The sequence below is a fragment of the Manis pentadactyla genome, chromosome 10 (genome assembly GCF_030020395.1).
Source record: "Manis pentadactyla isolate mManPen7 chromosome 10, mManPen7.hap1, whole genome shotgun sequence".
Lineage (NCBI taxonomy): Eukaryota > Metazoa > Chordata > Mammalia > Pholidota > Manidae > Manis > Manis pentadactyla.
Genome location: NC_080028.1, coordinates 4,068,289 through 4,084,528, shown reverse-complemented (window position 1 = coordinate 4,084,528; position 16,240 = coordinate 4,068,289). Strand labels below are relative to the sequence as shown.

At 56.3% G+C, this 16,240-nt stretch overlaps 1 protein-coding gene across 2 annotated transcripts in view; it reads left to right on the top strand.

The window, feature by feature from the left end:
• FBLN1 (fibulin 1) overlaps nt 1-16,240 on the top strand; it is an 80,260-nt gene that overhangs the window by 30,488 nt on the left and 33,532 nt on the right. For both annotated transcript variants that reach the window (XM_036906592.2, XM_036906591.2), the window contains exons 7-14: nt 422-559; nt 1,678-1,815; nt 5,775-5,918; nt 6,750-6,878; nt 7,628-7,753; nt 9,398-9,517; nt 10,321-10,452; nt 12,129-12,252. In XM_036906592.2, the coding sequence (XP_036762487.2) occupies nt 422-559; nt 1,678-1,815; nt 5,775-5,918; nt 6,750-6,878; nt 7,628-7,753; nt 9,398-9,517; nt 10,321-10,452; nt 12,129-12,252 (1,051 nt within the window). The remainder of the gene's footprint in view (nt 1-421; nt 560-1,677; nt 1,816-5,774; nt 5,919-6,749; nt 6,879-7,627; nt 7,754-9,397; nt 9,518-10,320; nt 10,453-12,128; nt 12,253-16,240) is intronic.

Genomic DNA, 16,240 nt, shown 5'->3' with positions numbered 1-16,240 from the left:
GGAGCACGTGAACACCGTGTTGGGAAGGAGGGCTGGGTTTAGGATTTCCCCGGGCTCTGACTCTAGGATCTGCTGAGTGGCTCTGGGCATGTCCTTCAGCCCCTCACCTGTGAGACCAGGAGATGGAGGAAGGTGACGGACAAAAGCCCTGTACAGGGGTTTACCAGATCACGTGACTCCAGTCCAGGGCCTGGTACTTGCATGGTGGGTGCTAAGAAAGTGCAGTAGATCTGAGGCTTAAGAGGGTAGACAAACCATTGCTTTGGATTTGATCGTGAATGCCCAGGATTGCACCCTGGTGCACAGCCCGAATCCGTGCCTGTGGGGAACTTGGGAGCTGCGGGGATCTGTATACGTTCCTCCTGATGAGGCGTGAGGGTCGGTTCTCTGGTTCCTCCTGCATTGCCTCCGTCTCGCCTAGATGTCAATGAATGCATCACGGGCAGCCACAATTGCCGGCTTGGAGAATCCTGCATCAATACAGTGGGCTCTTTCCGCTGCCAGAGAGACAGCAGCTGTGGGACTGGCTATGAGCTCACCGAGGACAATGACTGCAAAGGTAGCACATGCTCCGAGCCTTAACCCCCTCTCCCAGGAGTGGCTGTGGTGTGACGGGAAAGGCAGCCTTGGGCCCCCGGGGTCTGGGCTTGGTGGTACCTTTCCCCCTATGGCTTCCAGGGGCACCGTTCAGTTCTGTTAGTAAAGATTTACCTTTGCCCTAGAGCCCAGCTAATGACAACGGCGAGTTTGGGTTTCTGTAAAGGCTCAGAGCATGATCATTTAAAAACCAGACCAGGGTGAACTTCAGGTGCTCACATGTGCTTCCTACAAACAAAATTATTTTTTGTGCAACAGCTGCCTTCCATCTGACTCCAGGCTTCCTTGAAGTTCAAAGCATATTCCCTTCCGCTTCATAAAAACATGACATTTCTGGCTGCCGGCCTTTCCCCGCCAAGCCTTAGATGCTATTTGGCAGATAAGGCTTTGATGAGGATCTATTAGAACATAGTTTTCTTCTGAAGGCTTCCAGTCCCTCAGAACGACAAAACCACTTGTGTAGAAACGTTGTTTGAATTACGAGGGTAACTCTAAAAGCAAAGCACGCCCTTCTGACGTCGGAGGGCTTTGGGCGAGCTCACGCCACTCCACCCCTGCAGACTCGCTGGGCGGTTTGGACCCAGGGGCCCAGCCAGCTGAGTTTACGCTTTTGAACATTTGACAGCCACGAACTTCAGGGGAAAGGTCAGCCAACATGTCTGATCATGACAGTCACCATTGTACGTATTTGGAACAACTCCAAAACGAATAAGTTTATGGGGACAGTGTTTATTGCCCCTAAGATCATTGCTCTATGATCTAACCTAAACATGCAGTGAGCCTAAAATGAAAAAAAAAAAAAAAAAGGGCGCATAGTGCCAGGGAAACGCTTGGGCTTCATTATGTAACAGTTTGCCTCATAAAAGCCTTGGGGGGAAAAATGTTAAGTCTTTAGCAATGTGAATACTATTTGGCTAACTTAAGGCCCTTTTTATGAGTGACCTCTTGATTGGAATGTTTTGGGTTATAGTTGGGAGTAATGAGCATTAAAAAAAAAAAACTTTTTTGTGATTTTAAAGTGTTGTATGATGCTTTTGGCAGGACTCTTGCTAACCATTTCCTTTTTTTATGATGTACCAGATATTGACGAGTGTGAGAGTGGTATTCATAACTGCCTCCCCGATTTTATCTGTCAGAATACTCTGGGATCCTTCCGCTGCAGACCCAAGCTACAGTGCAAGAGTGGCTTTATACAAGATGCTCTAGGCAACTGTATTGGTAAGACGCTGCCACCAGGGCCGTGCGGCTCGCCAGGCAGGCTAGGCAGTCCAGTGACGGGCCACGTCTCTAGAATGTCGTGGGCCACATAATGTTTAGAACAGAGGTCGGCAAGCTTTTTCTACAAGGCTGGACAGCAGATATGTCTGGCACTGTGGGCCATCGTCTCTGTTGTGACTGGAAAGCAGCCACAGATGGGGAAGCAAATCCCAGAACAAGTGGGCAGGGCTGTGTCCCAGTAAAACTTTATTTCTAAAAAATAGGTGGCAGGCTGGGGTTATCCCCAGAGCTGTCTATAGTTTAGCAACCCCTGGTTTAGACAAAAGAGCTTGAATTTTAGAGTCAGAGACACCTTGTTTTGAATTGAGGGGCCTAAGGTCGTTTACTTACTTCCTCTGAGCCTCCGAGGCCTCCTCCATAAAATGGGAATGATCATAGTATCTGGCTCAGAGACTTGAGGCAAGGATTAAACAAGGTGATTGTGAAGAGCCTGGTATATTAAAAAAATGTTTACAAAATATACTCTGTGTTTGTAGTCAGATTCAGAGAGACAGAGAATAGGATGAGGGTGGCCAGGGGGCCCCGGTAGGGGGCAACAGAGAATTAGTCTTTAATGGGCATGGAGTTTCATTCAGGAAAATGAGAAAGTTCTGGAGATGGATGGTGGTAAAGGTTGCACAACAGTGTGAATGTACTTAATGCCACTGAGCTGTATGCTTAAGAGTGGTTAAAATGGGCGATTTTATGTTACATGTATTTCACAATTTAAAAAAATACCGTGTTGCTATCAGAGGAAGATGGATGTGAAATGAAAGGAAATCCCGTGTGAACTCAGTACCCATAGGTCTGGGTAGCACTGCTCAAGTTGGAGAAGCGGCGTGGGGCTGGGGGCGAGGGTGCCAGCATGGTGCGGGGAGTCAGTGGGGGCAGGAGAGGGCTCCTCTTTGTCCTGGAGGTGCCCAGGGTAACCACCTGACCCACTGTTGGCAGCTGGCCCTTGAGTCCAGGTCTGCTGGTCTGGTCTGGCCCTCTGCTCAGCAGAAGCTTCTGGGCCCTGCCTTTGAGGTCAGAGGGACTTCTCCCCTGATCTGAGCTGCAGACCCCCAGTCAGAGCACACCCACTCCTGCCGCCCCACTGCCCTCCTCAGAAGGCCGCCGGCCCTTCCGTGAGCAAGGGACTGCGAGCTTCTGTCTCATCTCTCTCTCTCTCTCTCTCTCTCTCTCTCTCAGATCAGTATGTACTGATCTTTGATTTGAAATGGTAGTTTGGATTGAAAGCTCTCTCTTGGCTTTTTTTTTTTTAACCACCTCAGGATATTTAAAGACAAGTAGAACAGCGACCCCGCAGGACAGGGGCCCCGTCTGACCCCACCCCTGTCTTGGCGCCTGAGCTGTGGGGGCCTCGGCTGGGCTCTGGTTGGCCCCTCGCCAGCCTCCTGCTAGCGGGGCTGTCATCGCCCAGCCCAGGGGCCGGCGAGGGGGAGGCTGACGGCTCTCCCAGGGCCGGTGATGGGGAGGGTCCTGCCCGGACTTGCAGCGTGCTTGCGGGGGGGCCCCATGGAGGAGGCTGCATCTGCTGGGGGTGGAAACCCTGCCTCATGGCAAAATCAGCCCCGATTTCCACAAAGAAGAACCATTTGCAAGTCTCCACATAGCCCTGGTTTTTCCCTCTAAGGGGTACAGCGCTGGGCAGGGGGACGGTGGAAGGGCAGCCTGTTGAAGCCCAGCCCGCCAGCACCTGGGTCCTCGGTGAACCAAATTCAGCTCTCAGAGCTGCCCCTCACCTCAGCACTGGGAGGTGGGGGGGTCCCCCTTTTCATGTGCCCACAATCCTTGTAACCAAATTCAGGATTCTTTCGTTTTAAAGTTATCTTTTTTAATTTCAAAAGTTATATACATATACATCTTTATTTACAAAACAAACTCAAGCATGGGAAGGGAAGTTTCTCGCCTGCTTGGCGCCATCTATGAACCCTCCTGGGCTCTGCTCTCCAGGCTTTCAGTCTTTCATGCAGCGGGTCCAGACTGTTCTGCCACTTGCTCTTTCCTCGCCACTTAATGATGTATTTTAACATCATTTTACATTCGTACCTTTCTGTCATCTTTTAAAATAATGGCATCATCCCAAATAAGCATGTCGAGATGGAAAACAGTTTCAGGGTGTCTGGGAGAGTCCTCTGCGTGCATCCTGGGCCTCTGCTCACACCCCCCTGCCCACAGCACCCTCACTCACCCAGGACGGCAAGGTCTGTGCGGGAAGCTGGCTTACATGGGGCCAGAACCCATCAGGCCCTTCCTGGGCCCCCAGAACCTGTCTGTGTCTCCCCCCCACTGCCTGGCCATATGGCAGACAGCCCTGTAGTTGCAGAGCTCTGCCTGTGGGGCCAGCGCAAAGGATGGGACAGGGTTTTTAGACGTCAGAGACCTACGTAGAATGTTCTAGGTCTTGGAATTTGGTCACCAAGGGCCTTGAGGGTATTATATTTTCGTTGCTTTTTATTTCTTTCCTTCTGATCCCTTCCCTGTGCCCACCGACTTCCTTCCCGTGACACTGAGGATGGGCAAATGGCCAGAGCAGGGCTTGCCACCCGCTCTAATCTCGGAGGTCTGCAGGCCCTGGGCAGTGAAGGGTTGCGTGGGCACCGGGTTAAAGCGAATGGGCCCTTTGCGACTGGGATCATCAAGGCCTTTCCCAGGAGAGCCTTAAAAGAGAGATTGTGTGACACGCTCCCAATCTTGACTGGCTGGAGGCAAGAGACCCTCGTTCTAGGCCTGAATGGGCCCTGACTCCAGCGTTGCCATCGGGGAGCTTCCTGCTTATAAAATGCAGACAGTAATCCTGGTCCCAACTGACTGACAGGCTAACCGTGGTGGTCAAGGGCAGGAATGAGTATAAAAGCTCTTGTAAACTAAAGGGCTGGCTGGCACAAGAGGGTTGACTCCAGGGGAGGGAGGGGGCTGGGCTGATCCCTCAGCTGTTAAGAGGGGGCCGGGCTGGGAGGGGAGCAGCACAGCTGATCCTTTTTTTTTTTACTTCAGCTCAGGGACCTTCTACCGTTACTCCCTTCTCCCTCCACCCCCATCCCAGATGCTTTGGAAGTGTCTGAACCTAGTAGGAATTCAGTCCGTGCAGTTTGCGCTGTGTTTGAGCGGGAGAAGTGGACAGATGGGTGACCTGGGCACAGGCGAGGAGGGAGACCTGTGCGGCGGATGTGGGGTGGGCAGCCCTTCCCGGCCTGGCCGAGTCAGAGCCAGCCAAGGAGCCAGATGGGGGTGGGCAGGAAGGTGGCACTCAAGCTGTAAAACTATTTACCAGGCACACGGGGACATGGCCTCCCAGGCAGGGACGACGTGAACAGAGGCGAGGTGGGCCCCGAGGGTCCGCTCTGGGAGATGTAACTGTGTTGTTAGGGCTCCAGCCTGGGCTGCAGGGGACGCTGGCCAGAGAGAGGCTGGGAGCAGGAAGGGCCCAGCTAGTCACTGGAGGAGCCCAGAGCCTTGCTGGGCAAGAATTCCGACAACGAGGGAACGGCTTTCTCTCTGTCTCCCTTTGCCCTGTGCCCTGCTCAGTAAAGATGCTCCATATTCCATGTCAGTGGCACCTGGATTGCTGAGTCCACGCTGTGGGCTGGAGTCCTGTAGGACTCGGAAGGGACATTGCCCCGTGATCATGGGAGGCTCTGAAAGCCATGCAGGCAGCTTCAGACTGGGTGCAGCAAGGAGGGAAGTTTTGAAGGTTTCAGGGCAGGAAGATGGACCAGGAGGTGGTATTGAAGGTGGCGTGTGCTGGCGAAATCTGGGAACCAGGCTGCTGTGTGGTCCAGGTTGAGGGCACAGTTGTACATCTTGTTTGTGGTTTTGCAAAGAGGAGGGAAGTGGGTTTTCTTTAGAGATCCAGCTGTTGGGCTTGGGAAGCCCTCCATGTTTAACGGTGCCATCTCCATCTCTCCATGCTGTAGACATCAATGAGTGTTTAAGCATCAGTGCCCCGTGCCCTGTTGGGCAGACTTGCATCAACACGGAGGGTTCCTATACATGCCAGAAGAACGTGCCCAACTGTGGCCGTGGCTACCATCTCAACGAGGAGGGAACCCGTTGTGTTGGTTGGTATTAAAAAAGGCAATGTCTATTTGAAATCAGCTCTCTTGTCTTCTCCCAGCACACCCCTCCCTTTTCTGGAAGGGGAGAGCAGGTTCTCAAAGTGAGGCTGTTTCCACCTGCCCATCCATCCCAGACCTCCAAGCATAGGTCTTCATCATCTATTGCCTGGACCACTGCAGTAGAATGCCACCCTCAGCTCTTTCCTCTTCATTCTGCCTAGTTGGTCCTGAGCTGAGACCCCTCATCTTCCCTGTTCATAGCCCTCACTGGTGACAGTTCCCCTCTGGTGACAGAGGACAGATGCTCCTGCTTACAATTCAGTCCTTCTGAGCTGGCCCCAACTTCACAAACCTTACAGTGCAGATGGAATAGGTTTTGTCGCCCCCCAGACAAGCCCTGCCCCTTCTTTGTGATTTTTTGCTTACATTATTCTCTCTGCCCACCTGCTCCTACATTCCTTGGGATCCTGAGCAAAGGCTCTTGCACCCAGCCTGCCCAGGTCCCTGCCAGCTGGAAGGAGTCTTCCTCCCTATAACTCCCAGAGCACTTGCCCAGCGTGTCCCCTGGGTCATTGGGCACTTCCTGCCTTAACTAGGGGCATTGCTGGCTAGCCAAAACAGGAGTCCCCTGAGAGCAGCGGCTGCATCCAGGTCAGCTGTCTCCCCAGCCTGGGGCCCGGCACATAGTAGGTGCTCTGTGAAATCATGTTGAAGAATAACTGATGCTGCTTTGTCAGTGTCCATATTAGTTTGCTCCTTTTTTTGTCTTTCTTTCTGATCATCTTAGGGAAAAAACCACTAAAGATTTTTCAATGTGTCTTTCTCCTTTGCAAGATGTGGATGAGTGTTCGCCGTCCTCCGAGCCCTGTGGGCCAGGGCACCTCTGTGTGAACTCCCCTGGAAGTTTCCGCTGCGAATGCAAGGCTGGTTACTATTTCGATGGAATCAGCAGGACATGTGTGGGTATGTGGGTGTCCCTGTAGGCCTTGGGGGCCCAACCAGGCGGGGCCAAAGAGAATCCAGCCTGTGGCACGCTGCAGTGCCCATGGCCCACTCCTCAGCAGAAAACCCCAGGTGCAGGCAGTCCGAGGGAAAAGACCCTGGGTCAGGACACCCCCACTCGAGCCCCAGCTCTGCGGTTGCCCCCCCAGTGTGAGCCAGGTTCCCGACCTGCAGAACAGGTGCTCGGCTCGACCCAAAACCTTCAAGTGTTCATGAGACTCCAGCCCACTCTACACATGCCCAAAATTAGAGATTTCAGGAGTTCACCAGCGACCTGCATGTGTGCACATAGTCCACGATAGAAAGAACCAAAGAGCATGGTGGCCAACCAGCAGGATTAGGGCCAGACCTTGCTGGCTGGCGCCTGCCATCCCCAAGCCAGTGTGGTCAGGGGAGGTGGCACCTGTCCTGCCTGCCCCCATGGCACTGTGTCAGATCCCTCTGGGCTCTGGGGTGGAGAGCTGGCAGGCGGGCCCATGCCCAGCACACTGTTATTGAAGGAGTGGGAGACTTGCCCAACCCAAGGGCAGACAGGCTGGGGTGTGGTGCCAGCTCCCCTGCCGACTCGCTGTGCCTTTGAGATAAGTCACCGCCTCTCTCCTCTGAGGGAGGTGGACACAAAGGTGCGAAGCTGCCGCCACTGGCAGGAGGCAGAGTGTGTCCTGCCGTGGGTGGACGCCCCCCTGAGCTGGCGCCCTGTTCTGTTGCAGACATCAACGAGTGCCGGCGCTACCCCGGCCGTCTGTGCGGCCACAAGTGTGAGAACACGCCGGGCTCCTACTTCTGCAGCTGCACCAGGGGCTTCCGACTGTCTGCCGATGGCCGGTCCTGTGAAGGTGAGGGCGGGGGCGGGGGCCGTGACCTCTGCCTCCTCTGCAGGGTGCCGCCTTCGCTCTGCAGACTCACGTCTGTTTCCTGAGTGTGAGTTAAGTGCTGTGTCGGTGCAGAAGTGGCTGTGAGAGGCAGCTTACCGTGGATCACGGCCCACCCCGATCCCCTGGGCCCTGGAAGGGCTGGTGACGTCCACAAGCCAAGGCTGTGCACGTGGGGCTTCACACGCTGGCTGAGGAAGTTGCGTGGGATATGGCTAAGAGCGTGGGCTTTGGAGGCATCCGGGTCCTCGTGGGGGCCAGGGGTGATGTGTCAAGGAGAAACAAAAGCTGGACACTTGTTTAAGGTGCTGGCAGTGTGGAGACTGCTGGTATTGTCATTATCATTCAGGCTGACGCTCTCCCCGGTCACTCCTTGTGACCAAGAAGTAGACGTCCATATGTGCATCATGGTCGATGTTGTGGACACAAAGCCGGGACTGGCCAGCCTTGCTATATTATTCCGCTAAGCTCTTGTAAAGTGTGCGTGCGCACACACACACACACAGACACACACACACACACAGACACACACACACACACAGACACACACACACACACACACACACACAGACACACACACACACACACACACACACACACACACACACACACACACAGCCTTGCTATATTATTCCGCTAAGCTCTTGTAAAGTGTGCGTGCGCACACACACACAGACACACACACACACACACACACACACACACACACCTGCCTGCCTGCCTGCCCAAGGTGTGTAGCAAGAACACGGCTCCTGCCTTCAGGGAGTGTGTCTAGGATATGCTGAGAAACTGCCCTGGGCAGAGGTGAGCAAGTGAACAGGTGACCAGCTGGTGGCCTTGCTGGGCATGTGGGGGCTGCTGGGCTGAGCTATGGGGTGAGAGGCTAGTGGTTGTTCTCAGCTACTCACCGGCGGCTCACCCCTTCTGCTCTGCGAAGAATTAGAAGTAAGCAAATGTGAAAAGCAGCCTCTAGGCCAGAGGTCGGCAAACTTTTTTCCTAAATGGCACATAGTAAATATTTTAGGCTTTTTTTAGTCTCTGTTGCAACTACATAACTCTGCCAGTGTAGCCCCCAAATCAGCCATAGACTCTGGTAAATGAGTGTGGCTGTGTTCCAATAAAACTTTATTTATAAAAATAAGTGGTGGGCCAGATGTGTGCTGATCCCTGCTCTAGACAAAGGGAATGGATGAGCGAGAGTCCAGAGTTGCTGAGTGGCTGGGTGAGTTCTAAGTGTTGGATATGCAGGAGTGCTGGTGTATTAACTAGGTCACGCAGGGCCCCCATCTGCAGAGAGGGTGAAGGGTGGGGCATGGGGGCGGGATGAGATTTCCCCCTGGGGCCAAACTTGAAGGAGCCAAGCCTGGAGGCTTCACTGTCATCCTGACGTGAGTGGTGAGGAGGGGTTCCAGATCCTTCAGCTTTGGGGGGCTGCAGCAGGAACCTCTCTCCCTCTGGATGACCCCAGGTGGGTCCCCGGGCCTCCACTGAGAGAGCGGGCCCCCTGGCTCCCCATGTGTGTTAACTTGAGGTGCTGTGTCCATGGCCCCTCCAGGGGCAGGTGACGAGGCTCTGAGCAGTGGCGTGTGGGGACCCTCTCTCTTTCAGACGTGAACGAGTGTAACAGCAGCCCCTGCAGCCAGGAGTGTGCCAACGTGTACGGCTCCTACCAGTGTTACTGCCGGCGAGGCTACCAGCTCAGCGACGTGGACGGGGTCACCTGCGAAGGTGAGGGCACCCCACTGGCTGAGTGGGGAGCACCCTCACCCCCTTCTAGTTATGCCCTTTCAGGCTGGCAGGTGGTTTGCTTTTTCCTCTTGAACGGAGATTCATTTGGATACACTTGTCCCATCATCAAGCGTGAGGTTTAGGAAGGAGCAAATCCATGCATGGATTTTTCTTAAACTCCTGGAGGTGTGATGGCCCTGGCAGCCGGGACCTTGAGTTGCCTATGGAAGGGCTTCATGGTCAAGTGTGACCCAGGGTGGGGAGGGGGCTTAGGGGCCGCCCGCACCCATGACGTGCAGTCTGCCTCTGGCCTCTTGAAGCCCCTCACCAGGTGGGGTGCCCTCCTGTATAGCCTGGCAGGGGTTAATCCCAGACTGGCCAGCCTATGGGGGCTTAAACTGGATGGTGACTCAGAAGTGCCTGGCACACTGTAGGTAGGGGCTTAAACAGCAACTGTTACTGTGATTGTTTGTGTTTCCATGTAAGGTGTATTTCTTATTAGTACATTTATAATATTTAGCGTCAGGCTGTGCTTGCAGCCTGCTGGCACCTGCGCAGTGTGTTCTGAAGCCCCAAGCCTTTCCCCTCTGCCCGGCTGCCCATTCTGCCTCCTTCCCCCATCCATACACACTGCACACCGTGAACATGCTGTGAGACCCTAGGCTCGGCCCCGCCCCTCTCTGGGCCTCAGTTTCCCCTTCAGACACCAGAAGTCTCTGTAGCTGCCCCAGCCTGGCCCACTGAGGGGACATAGCCCGACCAGGGTGCACACAGGATGCTGAGGGGGGGCTTTGCCATCACAGACATTGACGAGTGCGCCCTGCCCACCGGGGGCCACATCTGCTCCTACCGCTGCATCAACACCCCTGGAAGCTTCCAGTGCAGCTGCCCCCTGTCCGGATACAGGCTGGCCCCCAACGGCCGCAACTGCCAAGGTGAGCCTTGTGGGACTCGCCAGGGCTGCTCAGACCGTGCCTGGCACCCTGCACTGTCGGGGGGATGTGCTTCCCTGACCTGGGGGCCACATGCACCCTGTTGTCCCACACCTGCAATGCTTGTCCTCGGGGTTCGGAGCCGTCCTGCCCTGCCCTCAGCAACCCGAGGGGGGCTGGACCAGGGGCTGACCGCCTGCCCTCCACAGGCGAAATGGGAAGGTGGTACCCGGGAGACCCCAGCCCCACTGCTGCTCATGCTCTCCTCAGCCCCTTGGTGAGCCCTTGCTGCCCACCAGGTGCTGCAGCCATTAAGGGCAAACAGTGAGCAGACGGTGGAGGCTTCTGTCCCTAGGAGCCAAGGGGATGGGGCTGCTTGGGTGTGTGCCAGCCCTGAGGTCTGAACACTGACTGAGGGCCCTCTGGGGCCGGGGGTCTGCGCCAGCACAGGCCAAACGAGGGGCCGGTGGCCTCCGTCCTTACTCAGCCCCTATACCTAAGAGCACCCAAGGGTCGGCATGTGTCCTGGGGCCATCCCTTCAGTAGCTGAGACGGGGTGTAAGTAGATATTTGTGAATGAGCGATCTTGCAACAGACACATCGCTTCCCTTCTGGGAACCGCCCCAGAGGCTAGATCCAGAGGTTGGGTTGGCCCAGCCTCTTCCTCATGGGCCCCTCGGCGTGGCTGTCAGCCCAGAGGTCCCAAGGCCCTGTGTTCTGCAAATGTCACTTCTGCTCATGAAGAAGGTGACTTTGATCAAGGCGGGCGGGAGCCGTGGCGTTTCCTGGGAGGGACCCACTCAGCCTGCCCAGAGTTCTGGATGGAAGTCGCTTTGTTTTCGCATTTCTCATGGAGCAGATGACTTCCCTGCTCCTGGCCAGGCTCCCGCATTGCAGCCTGGGGTCCTGCCAGACACAGCAAAACACATTCCTGAGCCTCGGCCTTTAGGCTCAGGGTTTGCCCCCAGTGATGGGGTGTTTGGACCTCCTAACACGTGCCTCCCAGGCTTGGCGGTGTCCCCTGGACCCCACATTTGGCTGCTCCAGAGAGTTGTGGAAGTGGGGGCAGCTCCCCGTGCCCACCCAGGACCCTCTCGTGACAGTGCCCCAGGCTTGGTCACGGTCCAGCCCCAATGTCACCCCCCCAGACACCCCTTTGAGCCTCAGTTTCCTCATCTGTAACATGGGGTAGTCCCTTCTGCCCTTTCCCTGCTAGGGTGTCACGTACACGCTGCAGAGGAGGTCAGGGTGATGGGCTCGCAGCCACGGAGAGGTGCTGGCTCATTAGGGCACAGACCCTGGCACCAGTGTTCTGGGTTCAAAGCTCAACACTGCCACTTAAAACATCCAACGAGGCACGGAGCCTCTGTGAGCCCCGCCTAAAACGAGGATGGTGACAGTGCTTGCGTCCTTGAACTGTTAGAGAATTCAGAGAATTCTTTAGCGCTCTCCCAGGGCCGTTGTATGATGCCTGCTGTGGTCACTGTTCGGCTCAGTCCAGCGATTGTGGATAATAAACTCTATGAATATAAATCTCTGGCGCAGCCAGTGGAGGCGTGGATGGCCTGATTGCCCCCCACCTCCCACTGGTGGGAAGCCTGGGCACCCCCACCTCAGGAGTTCTGAAGGGGGGCTCCGGGGCCTTGGCCTTCACCGTGCTGCCCTGGGGTCTCTTGTAGACGTTGACGAGTGTGTGACCGGCATCCACAACTGCTCCATCAACGAGACCTGCTTCAACATCCAGGGTGGCTTCCGCTGCCTGGCCTTCGAGTGCCCCAAGAACTACCGCCGCTCCGCAGACACGTAAGTCCCTCGGCCTGCGCTAGTCTGTCTGTGTGGGCCTTCCTGGGGGCACGGCTCCCGGCGTGGTTGGAGGTTAATGAGCTGCACCCGTATGGGAGTATCAGCCTGAGGACCCCTGATTCTCAGGCCCCTAACGCCAGCAAGACTGGTTGCAGAAAGCCAAGGTAGTGAACTCAAATCAACTGAAGGTCATGGGCCTGCTCTCAGGTGAACCTGTGCGGGGAGCCAGGCCTCATTTCTCTGGGCCTCGGTTTCCTTATCTGTGAAGTGCAGACACCAGAATGTGCTCTGGCCCAGAGGAAGGTGGCAATGATTTCGGGTGAGCCTGTGGCCTGTCGGGGTGTCATTATTAGGCAGCCCTACCTGAAAGCCTGATCCCGTCCAGCCCAGTGGCTGCGCAGGAACAGCATGGAAGGTTCCTTGTTGTCTGCTTGAAGCTGAGTGTCTGTTTGCTCTTGGGAGCTCAGTCCCTCCCAGGCCCCCAGGACGCCCACTGGGGTGTCCAAGAGCACCTTCCCCAGGGAGCAGGGAGGACCCTCCGGCCTCACCATGCCCCACCTGGCCCCCAGTTTTATTCAGCAGGTCTTATTTAGCACCACTCTTAGTGGTTTGAGGACAAGCTCCATGCTGGGAGCCAATTTCAGGAGCTGGACTCATGACCCCTGCCTCTAGCCCCTGTTAATGTGCAAAGCCAGCACGCAGCTGGGCTGACTGTGTGCCTTGGCCTCTCGACCTTGAGCCTGCTCTGCCCACCAAGGGTCAGTGCCTTCTTAGACAATGTGCCCTGCCTCAGTGTCCACTTGCTCAGCCCTGAGGGCTGGCTGCCCAGGGTTGTGGTTTTAGCCCAGCCATCTACTTGCCAAGTGCCATTGCTCAGATGCACGATCTCCTTGGCAGCCCTTTGTGTTCCTCCCAGCATTTGGGGTGGGCCTCCACCGGCCTCACCACCTCCCCAAGGCCTGCACTGTCCCCCCTGCGTGAGTTTTTGTCTGCCTGGAAACCAGACACGTCGCTTCCGTCCTGTGCCCCAGTTAGGGAAAAGCCACTCCAGAATTGGGTTTGCAAGTGTGCAGCATTCCAAAGAGCTTGCGGGTTGTGCAGCAACCCAGCAGGCAGTGATGGCGCTCCGTAGAGCCGTCAGAACAGTTCTGTGTTCTCTGTGTGAGGCCCTGCTGTTGTCATAAGTTCCCTTGCTCCCAAGCCTTTTGTCTGTGTCAGGGTTTGAGGATTCTGGGAGACTGGCTATTGTTCGACATTGACTTTGACTCACACACAGCCACGAAACCAAAAGGGGAAGGGACTGCAGGGGACCACCCTGTGCAGGGGTCTTCATGCCTCCTTAGCCTGACGGCGGGCAGGTTGGCTTCGAGTTCTGAGGTTGTGGCTGAAATTTGCAGACCTGGCTCCGCCCCCTCATACTGCTGAATCCGGTGCCACTGTAAGTGCTGGGGAAAGTCATTTACTTATTTGGGGACTGTGAGCCTACTATGTGCAGGCACCTGGGCAGACAGTGGGCCCCAAAAGTCCCCATACCCTGCACTGCACCTCCCAAGAGCATGTGCAGAGGCAGCAATGGCCACAGAGTGAGGTGCTGAGACCTGGCTGGGCGGGAGGCGGAGTGCCTGGGGTAGGAGGCAATGCTCAGGGGAGGGAGGAGCTGAGATGGGCAGAGAGGAGGGAGTCGGGCGGGACTGGAGTTGAGCTGTGGTCATGCATCGAGCAGGGGCGTGAAGGAGTTCCCTGCAATGAAATGAGCTGTCAGCAGGGACCCCTGTCAGCAGCATCCTGCTCATAGGGTGAGGGTGGATGCCCCTGGCCTGATCTGTCCCCATCCTGTGGATTCCTCAGCCTGTCCCTGGAGCTGATAGTTGGTGGCTCATCATTTTCTGTAAGTAAGGGCAGGAAATGGACTCCCACACACTGTAAAGGCAAGAAGCGGGAGGGTGAGGCCCCAAGCAGGTGGCCCTCCAGGAAGATGGCCGAGGGATTGATGCACATGTTGCTCACCAGTGCCACCCAGTGCCCTGGGCAGGGGTGCAGGAGGATAGAGCCGGGCATGGGGCAGACCCCGCGCTGAGGGTGCTGGCCTGAGGAGGGCCAGGCCAAGCCGCTGTGCTGTTCTCAAGCCTCGTGGGGGCGCTTTGGCCTTCTGGGGAGATGCTGGCTTTGAAGTCAGGCCCGTTGGGTTTGCCTCCCAGCTCAGTCCATTCCAGGGACCTTGCCCCTGAGCGGGTCCCTTAAGCTCTGGAGCCTCCATATTCTCAGCTGTGCGGGGGTTGGTGATGTCACCCTCCAGTTCCTGTGATGGTGCTGCAGAGCCCCTCCGTGAAGCCAGCCTAGGTTCAGCCCTGGTGCAGCGTGCTAGGCACCCCAAGGCACTCTTAACTGACCCATGTACGGATGCAGGGAAGATGGGGGTGCCCCTGGTGTCTGGGGTGGGGCACGGCCTGCAAGGCTGTGCGGAGAGGGGAGCAACCAGGGCCTGGCTCTTATTTCTCGGTGCCAAGGCCTTGGGTCAGTCTCTTGGCCACCCAGGGGCCCTTTCTGCATGCAACATGGGGCTGAGAGTACCCGCTCGCCAAGGACTGGAGGGCAGTGAGGGTCAGGGCTGGAGGCGGCGAGGAGGGTGATAATTAGCCATCCAGTCTCTCTTCCTGGGGACACAGCAAGTCAGAGTAGCGTTCCTCAGGGGACTGTCGCTGTTCTAGCTCTGCAGCTTGCCAGCTGTGACTGCCCAGTTGCTTGGTCCTCAGATGGCACAACACGTGGGCTCCTGAGGGCCTGTGTGCCTGCAGGAATCTATCTGGTTGCAGTTTTCTCCTTTATGGATCCCTGTTGAGGAATCACGGACCAGCCAGGGTTCCAGTGTCTGGTGTAGGAAGTGGGTGCCGGGCCTGGAACCCCAAGTAGAAGGACCAGGGGGATCTTATCCTGGTTGCCCCTTCACAGTCAGGGAAGTCACTCTGAACCACAGGAGCTTAGTGTGAGCGTAGTGACAAGCCGTCGCTGGACACCAGCCGGAGCTCCAGGTGATGGGGGCCGACCTTCTCCAAACTAAACTCCTAAGCCTGCAGTGTTTTATTTTACAGGCCATTTTCCTCCTCCTCCTCAAAAATCCTCTTGAAGAATTTATTGTCTGACCTTCAGAAAGCAATTAGTAAAATCTAAAAGAGTTGTATTCGAGGACCCAGTGGCCAGCACTTCTGTGGTTAACATTCAGGAGACTTGGCAGGCAGGTCTCAGACTCTCTCGGTCTCCGTCTGGCGCCTCCCCACCTCCCGGGCCTCAGCCTTCTGTCTCTCTACACAGCCTCCTCCTGGGCAGTGTCCCAGTGGCTGAGGGGCGGTAACTAGAGCGCGACCCAGCAGGCTGGACCGCAGGCCACAGGCCACAGGCCTGGGCCTCACAGACCAACCAGGCCGGGAAGACCGACCACATGATCCCCTCCGCCACAGGAGGGGTGTTCACCGTGTCCCGGAGCCTGGGATGGCCCTGAAGACATCCTCTTTACCCCCTCGGTGGGGCCAGCCCCTGAGAGTCATGGTCTTGGAGGCCAGAGCAAGGCTGCGGCGGGGCAGGTTCCGAGGCACAGCTCCTGGCCCGAGGGTGTCACACCGGTGGGGAGCGGGTGGAGCCCCCTGCCTGGCCGCTTCCTGGGGCGCATCTCCGGAAGGACAAGAGCGCGAGAGTCAGGGAAGTGCCAGCACGGATGGCTGCAGGCATCAGACGGACCGGGGGTAGCCAGAGTGGCCACGCCTCCCGGGAGAGGGGACTGGGCCTTGAGGACCTTGTTTCTCTGGTGTCTGGTGGCTTTCAGTAACTGCAGAACTTGGGGGTTTGGATCAAATTCATTGAACTGAAAAATTTGGGCATGTCGTTCCGTCATGCGCCATTAGAGGGAAGCCAGGGTGTGTGTCCCAGGGACCTGGCCCTGCTCTGTTCTGCGGTAGTTGCCGTGATGGCTGTCCCTCCTCAAAGACTAGACATA